The sequence below is a fragment of the Schistocerca nitens genome, chromosome 2 (genome assembly GCF_023898315.1).
Source record: "Schistocerca nitens isolate TAMUIC-IGC-003100 chromosome 2, iqSchNite1.1, whole genome shotgun sequence".
NCBI classification, from domain to species: Eukaryota; Metazoa; Arthropoda; class Insecta; order Orthoptera; family Acrididae; genus Schistocerca; species Schistocerca nitens.
This window is the reverse complement of record NC_064615.1, coordinates 556,207,352-556,221,151: the sequence shown is the minus strand read 5'-3', so window position 1 is coordinate 556,221,151 and position 13,800 is coordinate 556,207,352. Positions and strand designations below refer to the sequence as shown.

The following is a 13,800-nucleotide window of genomic DNA, read 5'->3' as shown; positions in this document are numbered from 1 at the left end:
AAAGGGTAATATACAGTATTTTGTTTACCTTCCACTGTATCCAATACATTACGTATGGTTTTGTTTCCCCTGTATTTTCGTTGATTCTATGTAACTGGTTCAAATGGCTCTGAGCACTATGGGAGTTAACATCTGTGGTCATCAGTCCCCTAGAACTTAGAACTACTTAAACCTAAGGACGTCACACACATCCATGCCCGAGGCAGGATTCGAACCTGCGATCGTAGCAGTTGCGCGATTCCGGACGGAGCGCCTAGAACCGCGAGACCACCGCGGCCGGCATTCTATGTAACTTATTTTAATATTTGTTAATTATGTCAATATATCGTAAGGGTCATGTATATAGCCGGTACTAGTCTGACAAAACCTATTGCGGTCAGCTTGTGCTGTTCTTAAGGCAGATGCGCAGTGGTAGAAGAGTGAACGATCCACCCTTTTGATTGCAGAATCGCACTTTGTCGTCAGTATCGCTCAGTAAACCGGAAAGCAATAAATCCTAGGCCGACAACAAGAACACTAACACAACAAGACGTGAATATTTTGGTAGCTTGCAACTTTTCTTTCTCATCGGAGGAAAACGACGACGTACCTTATCCGAAGAAAATGTCACAGCGGAATCAGTTGCTCGCGTTTATTAGAAGCGGCGAGACACGGATAGGAATTGTACCGGCGCGGTCGCGGGTATGGAAGATTACCGTCCTGCTAAGAGGCCTCTCGGAAAGGGCAGAACGCGACCGACGGCGGATGTGGAAAGGGGCGGACCTCTAAAAATATCGAGGCTCTCGGGATGGGCGGCGGATAGAGCAGGCGGGGGTTGAGAGTGCGAGAGACAGGCGTGCGCTGCGAGTGACGTCAGAGCGCCGTGCCGAGCCCGTTTCCACGGCAACGCGAGCCGGCGGGCGTCAGCAGCGCCGCGCGCGGGCGTCGGCGGAAGCTCGGGGGTGGCAGGCGGCGGCGCCCGGACGCTCGGCGCGGCTGGGGTAGGGTGCGCTCGGCGCTGGCGGCGGCAGTGCGCGGGCAGCCCCCTGCCGGTGAGCCACGGCGCGGTCAGCGTGGAGAGCAGCGGCAGCGGCAGCGGCGACGGCAGCGGCGGCCGCGGCCCAGTAGTGCCCGTGTCTGCCCCCTCCACCTCGTGCTGCGGCCCTCTCCCCCAGCGGCCAGCTCGCTCCTCCAGCGCCCTGCCCGCGGGCAGACCTGTTGCCACGGTGCGGAGGACCCGCCAGCGCAAGACGCCGCAGCTGCGCCGTTCGCTGACCGCACACTCTGTGAGTAAGGCAGCCGACACGCCGCCCTCTGTCACGCTGACGCCGCCAGCTGCCAGCTGCGATCCGCCACAATCGATAGCGCTGCGAGATCTGACACTGACGGCTTCCTCACGCCGCGAACCAGCGTCTGACCGCCACCGAAGTCCCAGCTGCAGTTAAACCTCGCCGTTATGTGCCCATTCTACGGATATTCGCCTTTCTAACAAGTGTCATTTGGGACAAGCGCTGGGAAAGGAAGCCAGCCACAAAACCCATTCCTATATTCCACTGTTAATCCTGACTATGACCAGGATTAGAAAACAGGACGAGTCTAAAAAAAAAATATTATTACCCTACATAAACGTCCCATTATCTGAGCTGTCTCTCACTTACCTGCAAGCCTTTGTTTCGCACTCTCTAGAAGTGTTGTGGAGCCTTCGTGTTGAATTATAGCAACTTCAGTCCAGGAAAATTGTCTGTGGCAATCTAGTTGATACGTGTAAATAGTGTCAGAGCTACTGCCTAAACCAGCTGTGTCCAGTTCCACGACCGTTTACTGAGTTCTCGGAAATAATTTCTCTGCAAAAGACAATACTGGAAGAAAACGTAAACTTATTGAGGCAGGAGCTCATTAAAAAGCCAATAAGAAGCCACTGGCATGTAAGCATCAGTTGTCTTCAATTGCGTCTAATAAATCGGTGTTACGGAAATTGGATAGACGTAACATTCAGTGTAGTATTTCGATTTTCAAGCTTCATGCAGACCACAGCGGAGCTATAGGAACAAAATTCAGACTCCCTAGCAATGAAAGCGTGTGATCTTCGAATAATTTTATTTTTAGACTGTCTCATTCCACATAAAGTGTGTACGTGTGCAATATGTCAAGGAAAATGTAGAATGGAAACCGTATGTTATTGTTCGTAAAGCACAATGCAGGTTATTTATCTGGGTTGTCAGTGATATTATAACTTCCCTTGGCTCCTATTACTGTACCGAGGGGAGAACAAAATCCATTCAGTAGTCTGGCAATGATCTCATCAAAGAGACAGAATCTTCCAAGGCGACAACGCCCCTCAACTCTGAAACAGTTAGAAATATCTAATACTGAAATGATGAAAATGAGATTAGAGCTGTGCATTACCTTACGTCAATCTTAGTGGATTATAATGTCATCGACGTGTTCTGTTCTGTATTAGCAAAACATTCGAGGAGTGTTAAACATGTTCAGAATCTCAGAAAGAATCGTAACAACTTCTTCTAGAGGAATAGTGTCAAACTAGTTCTTTGGTCAACCTTCATATTATTTTATCCAACCTTTATTCCTTTGTATTATTTTGATATACCAAATGACTGTTGATAGTTCTCTGCCTTTCGTGATGTGCCTTTCACATTTCCGTCACTTTTTTCAGATGGGCAGTAATAGTTCTGTGATTCACTTCTTCGGCTATCATCACCTTCACTGCGAGCGACGTACACAAAGGTGAAATAAATATCCTATGCTCCCGCAATGACGCGCCTATGCGAATAGAGACGAGCGCTAAATGTCAGATGCCGCAGCAATAATGACAGACGAAAAAAAAAAAAAAACTCGGATCGTACAGTTCTGGGAGCTCCTATCTCATACTACGTCTTAATTCTCACAATAACATAATTTTCGACAAGATAGCATACAGTTGTACTGACGGTGCTTTGGTGTGAAATGCGTCTGGTGACAACATAATAACTGAACATACAAAAATTTGGTTTTCCTAAATTCGTCAACAAAGAATGTATGACAGAGTCATTTCGAAGGTTTCATTATACCTGCCAAACATATATGTAACAATATAGACATAATATACAAGTGGGACAGCCACGTAGGAACACATTGAAAACTTGGTTCCCGTATTGTTTACAAGAAACTAGTCTGACCACGCTGACAAGATAATACTCACTCTGGCGCAAATAACGTATTGACAGCTGAAAATGGAAGTTTCCACGGCCATCGTGCAGCTGCAGAAGAGGAGAGACACATTTTAACGGGAAGGTGAACTACAATAATATTCACCTCACTGTAACCGTGATCATGGAAAGCGTCGATCGTATTCTGCACCATCTATATTGATTTCCTCTCGCCTCTAGTTTTCTTCTTTCTTTATTTTTTCAATTTTCTACAAGCTTTTACCTCTACACCGTCTAATTTTGGGAGTTTCAGCGTAATGCCAAGTCACGCAGATAAATCGTCGCTGCCAATGCCGTCACCAGCGAGACGCCTGAAATGCTCTCCCGGTTATATACAAAGAAGAACATGTTGCGCATTTTGGTTGCACCCTCTGACATTAGTCTTTACTGAAGGGTTTTTTAGTAACGATAATGTAGAGACAGGTTATAAGGTCTGTATATCGCTCTGTGACGTATACTTTTGTGACGGAGCTCACGTATATTAGTCGGTATTGTTGCGCAATACGTTCTTCTCAGCATCAATTAACTACAGCACAATGGCGGTGTGTGACGTGTCACGTTGGAAAACTGCTCTCTGCATAAAACCTTGCTGCGACGTATCGTCACCTAAACAGGCAGTTGCACAATATTATTAACACATCCAAATGAATTCGTATACAGAAAAAAATTGTTGTTCTCCATAACTGGAGGGACGAGTTGACACCTCTTCTGTTTTCCATAAGTGGAGGAACGGTTGGACACGTACAATAAATCTATAATTACTGCTGCAGTTTGTGGTAGTTCGTACCTGGCCTTGGATTCAATTTAAACTGAAGACGCACTCGGCTGAATCAGCATATAAAGATCTACGATGAGCTTACGGCTGCCATGGTATCTTGGTAACCCCGTGGCCTATAACTGCGGCCACAGCTGCAGCTACTGCTGACGTCATTGGCTGCGCCGTCGCTTGGCGGTGGCAGCATCTGCGTGGCGGCTGGGCTGACCCACGCCGCCGGCCTACACCACGGTCTCGTCACGCAATGCGTTGTCTGGTGAAAACTGCGTGTGGACAAGAAAAGAATGTTCGATAGGGACCAACCGAATGAGGCAGTGCTGTTGTTAAGACACTGATCTCGGATTCAAGAGGATGTGGTTTGCCCTGTTGGGTCACCCTCATCTAGATTCTACGTGGCTACCCAATATCATTTCAGACAGACAGCGTGATGGTTCCTCCAGCAAGACCATGTCCGACCACCAGTTCTACACTCATCAAAACATACCTACGCCAGGTGTTCCTCCAAAGAGACGTCAGGAGAATTTTCTCTGGTGTTTCTGCAGATATTAGCAATTTCGTTTTCGCTATGTATAACTGGAACAGCCGAAACAAATACTGCTCAGCACGCTTTTCACGCGACGCCCCGTGTCAGTGGAAAGGGTCGATTTGTTCCCAAGTACGAACAACAAGATTTTTAAAGCAGAATGTTACGCGACCATCTGATACAGCCGCCCCAAGTTGGACTGTTGCGAATTCGTTTTATCGATATGTACTGATAGGGACAGGAAAACACGAAGAATAACCAGTAGTCTTGTAGATACTTGCGTGCCGTCATGTCTCGCGCTGACTGCTCTTGTCATGCAGCAGCGCTGCTCAGTCGCTTCTAGAGTACTGGCTACTCTTCCCGTTTTACCGTCCCTGTTAATGCATATCAGCAAAACGAACATCGTACTAGAGTAATATGAGACCGCTGTATTGAATGGACATGTAAAAATACCTTATTTAAAATTTTTGTGTGCAATGGTTAACAAACGGACGCTCTCTATTAACTGGGCATAGTACGAAAGACGTGATGAACAGTATTTTTTGGGCTGACTCCAGCTACACACTGCAAAAAATAAATTACAGGGAACTGCCGAAACACCAGAAGAAATGCGCCTGACAACTCTTAGGAGAGACACCCTGTATGTTCTATGTGTATTTTCATTGTATTATGATGACAAATCCTATGTGATTTTGATGTGATCCACGGCGGAAAAAATAAAATACAAACTAATACGCGGACCCGGGCCCTCCTATACCTGCCATTTGAGATTTAAGGATCATTTTCTCTTACATCACATGCGGTATAAAGGAAAGATCTTTGAAGTAGCATGTTGAGTATATTTGACACCTTTTACCGAAGTGGTTTATTTATCCTCCACATAACATTTAATGATACGTAAAAAAATTAAGATAACGCTTTGACCAATTTATATTGATACTGAACTCATATTTTGACAGATATGAAAAGACTATTATATGACCTGCTCGTGTAGCGCAACGAGCAGCGCGGTATCTTGCGGCACGGGAAGGTGAGACAGATCTGTACTAAATGGCGCAGTCAATTGCTGTTAAAAACAGGCATTTTCTCAAAAAGTTACTTAAGTTTTTTTTTCAACGGTTCTACATGCTTTTTGGGGAACTGAATCCGAATTTCATGTTTTCTGCCTTGTAGGAGGTCGGCTTCACAACGAAAACGCAAAAAACCTCAAAACTTTTCGCGTTCTTTTCAGTTTTTCGTTTATATTTACAAAATGACCACTCTATGCATAATTAAAGTAGACACAATATTCTACTGAATGTAATAACAAAGTTTCATTTTCTGAGGAGTGGTATGGCGCTTGAACGCGCTGAAAAAGAGAATTTTTTTGCCCTTCCACGAAAACATTAGAAACGCCCACCCTCATCCCCTGCAATTCGAAAAGTATTCAGCTTACCAAGAAAAACCCCTATACCACGTGAAAGTACATTAAATTTCCTACAAGAGGCGTCTATAACGTTCAATTTTCTCAAAAAATTGAGAAATATACTCCGCACTCTTCAACCAAACGACCCCTCCTATCCGTCAATCTCTCATCCGCGCTGTACATTCGGCCAACTGATCTCAAACGAGGTTGTTTTGAATGAGTGACTGAAAAAGAATGTTTGATGAAAACATTAACAAATTATATTTGCAACATTTTAGGTACATGGCACTTAACTTACTGATGAATACGAAATCTGCACGTAGTAATGTACAAATGTCACGAAATGAGCTAATGTCGAGCACAGGTTTGGATCACCCTTGGAAAACAAATAAGGCGTTTAGTAATGGAACATGTATACAAAAGACAAAAAATGGTTCAAATGGCTCTGAGCACTATGGGACTCAACTGCTGTGGTCATCAGTCCCCTAGAACTTAGAACTACTTAAACCTAACTAACCTAAAGACATCACACACATCCATGCCCGAGGCAGGATTCGAACCTGCGACCGTAGCAGTCGCACGGTTACGGACTGCGCGCCTAGAACCGCGAGACCACCGCGGCCGGCACAAAAGACAGATAAGTGAACTATCGGTGTACGACGAAATACATGCACTGATTTCATGTGCACAGGTGAGCAGATCTTTTACTCGTCTCCGTTTGACTGTTAGTGGCGCAGGCGATTTTTCTTGGGCAATAAGAGATCTAGGTTAAGAAACTTGCACAATGGAAGGTCAAGGCAAAGTGTCGAGCTGTAGAAGCTCCAGGCTGAACACTGAGCTGGTGCTGTTCTTCAACAGAACAATGGTGATTGAATGAGTAACGATACGATGGAGAAAAATGGTTAGTAAAGTAGCATAATGCTGCAAAATCTAACCTTCTGCAGTTCGGCTGCTTCAGACAGTGGTACTGCAATGACGTTTCCAGGTCGTCTTCGCCTTCTACGTCAAAACTGCCGTCCATGTTGGAACGTGAATCTTCATATCGTCAGCACAGCTTCGTTTAGTATAGTCCTGCTCGCCTACACTCACACCGACCTTGGCGATCTCTATTGCATTTACAAGATGTAGGCTGAAGATAGCCGGGGGTTTCAATGTGGTTATGGGAGCCAACCATTTTTTACCAATTTCCGCCCCTACTGCTCTGGATCCAAGTAATACAGTGTATGTGATTATTGGGGGGCTGTTCGTTACACAGGTTCGTATGGTCGCGACTCACATACCCATTATGTAAGAATGTAAGTACAACCAAAATGTGACAATTTAATTTGATGAGTACTTCGACGGATGGAACACTGCCGAGTTCATGCAGCGCTTGAGGAGGTCGAAAAAAAGCTGTCCATGGAGAACATCTAAGCAGCACCATGATAACAAAACTTTAAGAAGTAAATTTTCTATGGAATTCAAAGAACAAGGATAGACTAGTCAACATGCTGATGACAAAATGCAATGAAAGTGGGATCGTCACCAAGGAGGCAGCTAATGATGCAGAGACACCGATAGTGCGGACGGCAGAAACACTGGCTTCGGTTCACAAGAGCGGGAGAAGAAGCTGATCTCTTGGTCATAATTATGGGTCTCCGAACTGCCCCTGAATATATTTCCTCAAGACAGAGAGAGGTACATCTCCTCAGCTCTTCTGCGATCCGGGAAGTGCAACGGAGGAAAGTGTTGCCAACCGCATGCTCTTCCTCCACACACTGAGTGATTGGGACTACGTACGCGAATGACCAAGTCAATGTTAAATTTCTCAAGACCCTCTCCAAAAATTTCTAATCATACACTGTTAAATTTACTGATCCTTCATCCCATCCAAAGGAAATAACAGCTTCTGTTGAAAAATTTCTGCTTGCCATTTATAGTGGGAACCATCCAACCACAACCCTCAGCAAGCTGTGGTGTAAGTAGTACTTGACATCAGCCTACACGACATCGACAAATAGTGCTTCCATATTCCCACTGACACTGCAGCTCAACAACACACCTTCAGAGCTTTCCGTCAGGTGCAGCAGTGAATCATAAACTACTTGGATCCAAAGCAGTGGGTGTAGAAGTAGATAACAAGTGGGTTGGCTGCCATAACCGCACTGAAACCTGCGGCCCCCTAGAGGCTTCTTCGGCTTATATCTTGGAAAAGCAATACAGATTGCCAAGGTCGATGTGGTTGCAGGCGAGCAGGTTTGTTCTCCACGAAGCTGTGCCAGCAATGTGAAAATTCGTGTTTCAATATCGACCACAAATTTGAAATAGAAGGCGAAGACCAGCTGGATGAGACCCCTGCATAATCACTGTCTGAAGCAGCCGAGGCGCAGAAGGTTTTAATTCATGTAGTATTTTCCAGCTTTATGCATCTTTACTATCAATGTTTCTCTATCATAACATCACTCACTCAATTACAGGTTTTTTCAGTTGAAGAACAGCAACGACTTAGTGTTCAGCATGGGGTTTCTACAGTCCCTAACGCATTGCCTTGATCTTCCATTGTGCAAGACTCTTCACCTAGGTCTTCTAGTGTTCAAGAAACATTGCCTGCGCCAACAGCAGCCAAACGGAGACGAGTATAAGATCTGCACACCAGTGAATTTGACTTAACCTGTTTTATTAACAATTTTTCTCTATCATAACATTATTAATTCAGTTACATTCTTTTTTTCAGTTGAAGAACAGCAACGACTCAGTGTTCAGCCTGGAGCTTCTACAGCCCCTGACGCTTTGCTTTGACCTTCCATTATTCAAGACCCTTCACCTAGACATTCTAGTGCTCAAGAAACATTGCCTGGGCCAACAACAGCCAAACTCAGACGAGTATAAGATCTGCACAACTGTGCACATCGCGTAAGTGCAAGTATTGCAATGTACACCGATAGTTCACTTATCTGTCTTTTGTATCCATGTTCTATCACTAAACGCCTTCTCCCTTTTCCAAGGGGTGGTCCAAACCTGAGCTCGACCTTAACTCATTTCGTGACATTTGTACATTACTACATGCAGATTTCGTGTTCATCCTTCTGTTCAGTGCCATGTTCCTAAAATGTTGTAAATATAATTTGTTAATATTTTCATCAAAAACACTTTTCCATTCATTCATTCAAAACAACCTTCTTTGAGATCAATTGGCCGAATGTACAGCGCGGATGAAAGATTCACAGGTGGGAAGGGTCGTTTAGTTGAAGAACGCAGAGGATATTTTTTGTAAATTCTGCTTCGCGCTACCCCCTTTTTGAGAAAATTGAATGTAATTTCACGTGGACCAGGGGTTTTTGCTGACGACGTGTATATTTTTCGAATTGTTGGGGATGGGAGTGGGCGTTTTTGAAGTTTTCGTAGAAGGGCCAAAAAGTGACTGCCTTTTAGCATGCTGGAGCCCCGAAAACCATACCAGAGAAGTGCATTTTGCAGAAAAATTTATTTACGTTAATTTCGAAAAAGGCATAACAGTAGCGCATTTCTGGACTAAAGCACTAAACCGCTCGGCCACAGCGGCCGGCAAGGGCATCCGGCCACAAAGTTAAATCATATACTTTCACAAAATCTGAAAAAGCGGGCCCTGTGTTAGATGTGATAAACGGAAGGGAACAGAAAGAAAGAAGATGCCACATGAGAGGGTAACATTTTTAACACAAATACTGTCGTTTTGGGTCTGTCTGTACCTCATACGCTTAAAAAAGCACGTTTGCCAGAAATGGTGTTTAATGATTTAACAACAGTTGAATCTTTTCAGAATTTTGTGGCACAGATTTTATGATTCACTAGATAGTTCTTGATCTGTGTCTCCTTTAGCGCGTTTCGTCTTTTGTGTACTCTGCCTATCCAAATCCTTCTGCTTTATTTCAGAACTAGCTGCTCAAGTAAGAACTTATTCTAGTCTTGTACTAAACCATCTCCTCCTCCTCACCTCCCTGCCCATCTCCTCGTCCCCCTCTCTCTGTCCATCACCACCTCACTCCTCTCTCTGTATATCTCCTCCTCACGCCTCTCGCTGTCCATAACCTCCTCCCTCTCTCTCCATCCATCTCTTCCTATTTCCTTCCTTTGTCCATCTTCTTCTCTCCATTCTCTCTGTCCATCTCCTGCTCTTCCCTCTGCATGTCCATTATTCGTCCCCCTTTCTCCGTACATCTCCTCCTCCTCCCTCTCTCTTTGTTCACTTCCTTCTCCCCCCTCTCTCTGTTCATCTCTTCCTTCTCCATCTCTCTGTCCATCTCCTCCTCTTTCTGTCCATTTGCCCCTCCTCCTCTCTCTATACATCTCACCCTCCCCCTATCTGTCTCCATATCCTCCTACAATCTTCACTTCCACGTTATCACTCCTAACCCAGTAGGAGGTTGTTGGTTCTTAACCCGAATACGTTTCGTTCTAGATGGTAAGTGTACTAAGTTTGGTTGAAATCGATCCAGGGATTTTGGAGGAACTTTTCACTCGTAGTTTGCCCGCACATGCACGTCCCACATGTATTTCACATACATTTACTATATTTCACACATACACTGTCTGATCAAAATTATCCGGACACCTGGCTGAAAATGACTTACAAATTCGAGGCGCCCTCCATCGGTAATGCTGGAATTCAATATGGTGTTGGCCCACCCTTAACCTTGATGACAACTTCCACTCTCGCAGGCATACGTTCAATCAGGTGATGGAAGGTTTATTGCGGAATGGAAGCCCATTCTTCACGGAGTGCTGCACTAAGGAGAGCTATGGATGTCGGTCGGAGGGGCCTGGCACGAGGTCGGCGTTCCACAATATCCCAAAGGTGTTCTATAGGATTCAGGTCAGGACTTCGTGCAGGACAGTCCATTACAGGGATGTTATTGTCGTGTAACCACTCCGCCACAGGCCATGCATTATAAACAGGTGCTCGATCGTGTTGAAAGACGCAATTGCCATCCCCGAATTCCTCTTCAACAGTCGGAAGCAAGAAGATGCTTAAAACATCAATTTAGGCCAGTGCTGTGATAGTGGTGCAAGCCCCTTCCATGAAAAACACAACCACACCATAACACCACCGCCTCCGAATTTCACTGTTGGCACTACACACGCTGGCAGATGTCGTTCACCGGGCATTCGCCATACTCACACCCTGCCATCGGATCGCCACATTGTGTACCGTGATTCGTCACTCCACACAACATTTTTTCACTGTTCAATCGTCCATTGTTTACGCTCCTTACACCAATCGGCATCGCTTGCCATTTTCCGGCGTGATATGAGGCTTATGAGCAGCCGCTCGACCATGAAATCCAATTTTTCTCACCTCCGCCTAACTGTCAGAGTACTTGCAGTGTATCCTGATGAAGTTTGGAATTCCTGTGTGATGGTCTGAGATGTCTGCCTACTACAAATTACGACCCCATTCAACTGTATGCGGTCTCTGTCAGGCAACAGACGAGGTTGGCCTATACGCTTTTGTGCTGTACGTGTCCCTTCAGGTATGTTCACGAGTGTGGAAATCTCGCAAACAGACGTATGTCACAAGAGACACCCAATCACGTGACCACGCTCGAAGTCCGTGAGTTCCGCGGAGCGCCTCATTCTGCTCTCTCACGATGTCTAATGACTGATGAGGTCGCTGATATGGAGTACCTGGCAGTAGGTGGCAGCACAATGCACCTGATATGAAAAACGTATGTTCTTCGGGTGTCCGGATACTTTTGATCACATAGTGTATTTAACATATTTCACATATATACACTCCTGGAAATTGAAATAAGAACACCGTGAATTCATTGTCCCAGGAAGGGGAAACTTTATTGACACATTCCTGGGGTCAGATACATCACATGATCACACTGACAGAACCACAGGCACATAGACACAGGCAACAGAGCATGCACAATGTCGGCACTAGTACAGTGTACATCCACCTTTCGCAGCAATGCAGGCTGCTATTCTCCCATGGAGACGATCGTAGAGATGCTGGATGTAGTCCTGTGGAACGGCTTGCCATGCCATTTCCACCTGGCGCCTCAGTTGGACCAGCGTTCGTGCTGGACGTGCAGACCGCGTGAGACGACGCTTCATCCAGTCCCAAACATGCTCAATGGGGGACAGATCCGGAGGTCTTGCTGGCCAGGGTAGTTGACTTACACCTTCTAGAGCACGTTGGGTGGCACGGGATACATGCGGTCATGCATTGTCCTGTTGGAACAGCAAGTTTCCTTGCCGGTCTAGGAATGGTAGAACGATGGGTTCGATGACGGTTTGGATGTACCGTGCACTATTCAGTGTCCCCTCGACGATCACCAGTGGTGTACGGCCAGGAGATCGCTCCCCACACCATGATGCCGGGTGTTGGCCCTGTGTGCCTCGGTCGTATGCAGTCCTGATTGTGGCGCTCACCTGCAAGGCGCCAAACACGCATACGACCATCATTGGCACCAAGGCAGAAGCGACTCTCATCGCTGAAGACGACACGTCTCCATTCGTCCCTCCATTCACGCCTGTCGCGACACCACTGGAGGCGGGCTGCACGATGTTGGGGCGTGAGCGGAAGACGGCCTAACGGTGTGCGGGACCGTAGCCCAGCTTCATGGAGACGGTTGCGAATGGTCCTCGCCGATACCCCAGGAGCAACAGTGTCCCTAATTTGCTGGGAAGTGGCGGTGCGGTCCCCTACGGCACTGCGTAGGATCCTACGGTCTTGGCGTGCATCCGTGCGTCGCTGCGGTCCGGTCCCAGGTCGACGGGCACGTGCACCTTCCGCCGACCACTGGCGACAACGACAACATCGATGTACTGTGGAGACCTCACGCCCCACGTGTTGAGCAATTCGGCGGTACGTCCACCCGGCCTCCCGCATGCCCACTATACGCCCTCGCTCAAAGTCCGTCAACTGCACATACGGTTCACGTCCACGCTGTCGCGGCATGCTACCAGTGTTAAAGACTGCGATGGAGCTCCGTATGCCACGGAAAACTGGCTGACACTGACGGCGGCGGTGCACAAATGCTGCGCAGCTAGCGCCATTCGACGGCCAACACCGCGGTTCCTGGTGTGTCCGCTGTGCCGTGCGTGTGATCATTGCTTGTACAGCTCTCTCGCAGTGTCCGGAGCAAGTATGGTGGGTCTGACACACCGGTGTCAATGTGTTCTTTTTTCCATTTCCAGGAGTGTATTTGTGCACATAGATCGCTAGTAAATTTCTGCAGTTAAGTTTCACGCATCTCGGTGTTTATGAAGTTATATGTTCAGAACAATCTAATCTACATCTATACTCTTCAAACCACTGTGAAATGCACGGCAGTGGCTACGTCCCATTGCATCAGTTATTCAAGTTTCTTCCCGTTCCTTCACGTGTGGATCGCGGTAAGAATGAGTGTTTAAATGTCTCTGTGTGTGCTGTAATTAATGTAATCTTATCCGCACGATCCCTACGTGAGCAATAAGTAGGAGATTGTAGTATGTTCACAGAGTCATCATATAAAAACGGATTTTGAAACTTTGTAAGTAGGCTTTCTCGGGGTAGATTACGTCCAGCTTCGAGAATCTGCCGCTTCGTGTTGCCCTTCTCCATATAGATTCAATGTCCGCTGTTAGTCCTGTTTGGTATGGGTCCCGTCATATATTCAGTACCTGACGCAGCCGTTTTACTGCGTGAACGGCTATAACGCGTCATCATTTTGCGTGGGGTTGTCAGCGAGAAAAAGTTTCTCTAAGGTTTGAAATTATGTGTAGTCGCGGGCGACACTTCTTTTCCAACCTACCTCCACCCCTTTGATAGGCAGGTGGTTCTTGCCCCCACAGCGATTCTTTCCAAACTGATAGTGGTATTTACTTCAGATTTGGTTGGAATCTGTCCATTGATTTTGGAGGAGATGTAGGCATACATACATATATTCATGGTTGATACCTC

General features: G+C 46.3%; 1 protein-coding gene across 1 annotated transcript in view; it reads left to right on the top strand.

The window, feature by feature from the left end:
- Positions 1 to 314: 314 nt before the first annotated feature.
- Positions 315 to 13,800, top strand: part of LOC126235152 (uncharacterized) — a 907,277-nt gene continuing 893,791 nt past the window's right edge. The window contains exons 1-2 of the mRNA XM_049943885.1: positions 315 to 349; positions 1,076 to 1,265. Coding sequence (XP_049799842.1) covers positions 315 to 349; positions 1,076 to 1,265 — 225 coding nt within the window. The remainder of the gene's footprint in view (positions 350 to 1,075; positions 1,266 to 13,800) is intronic.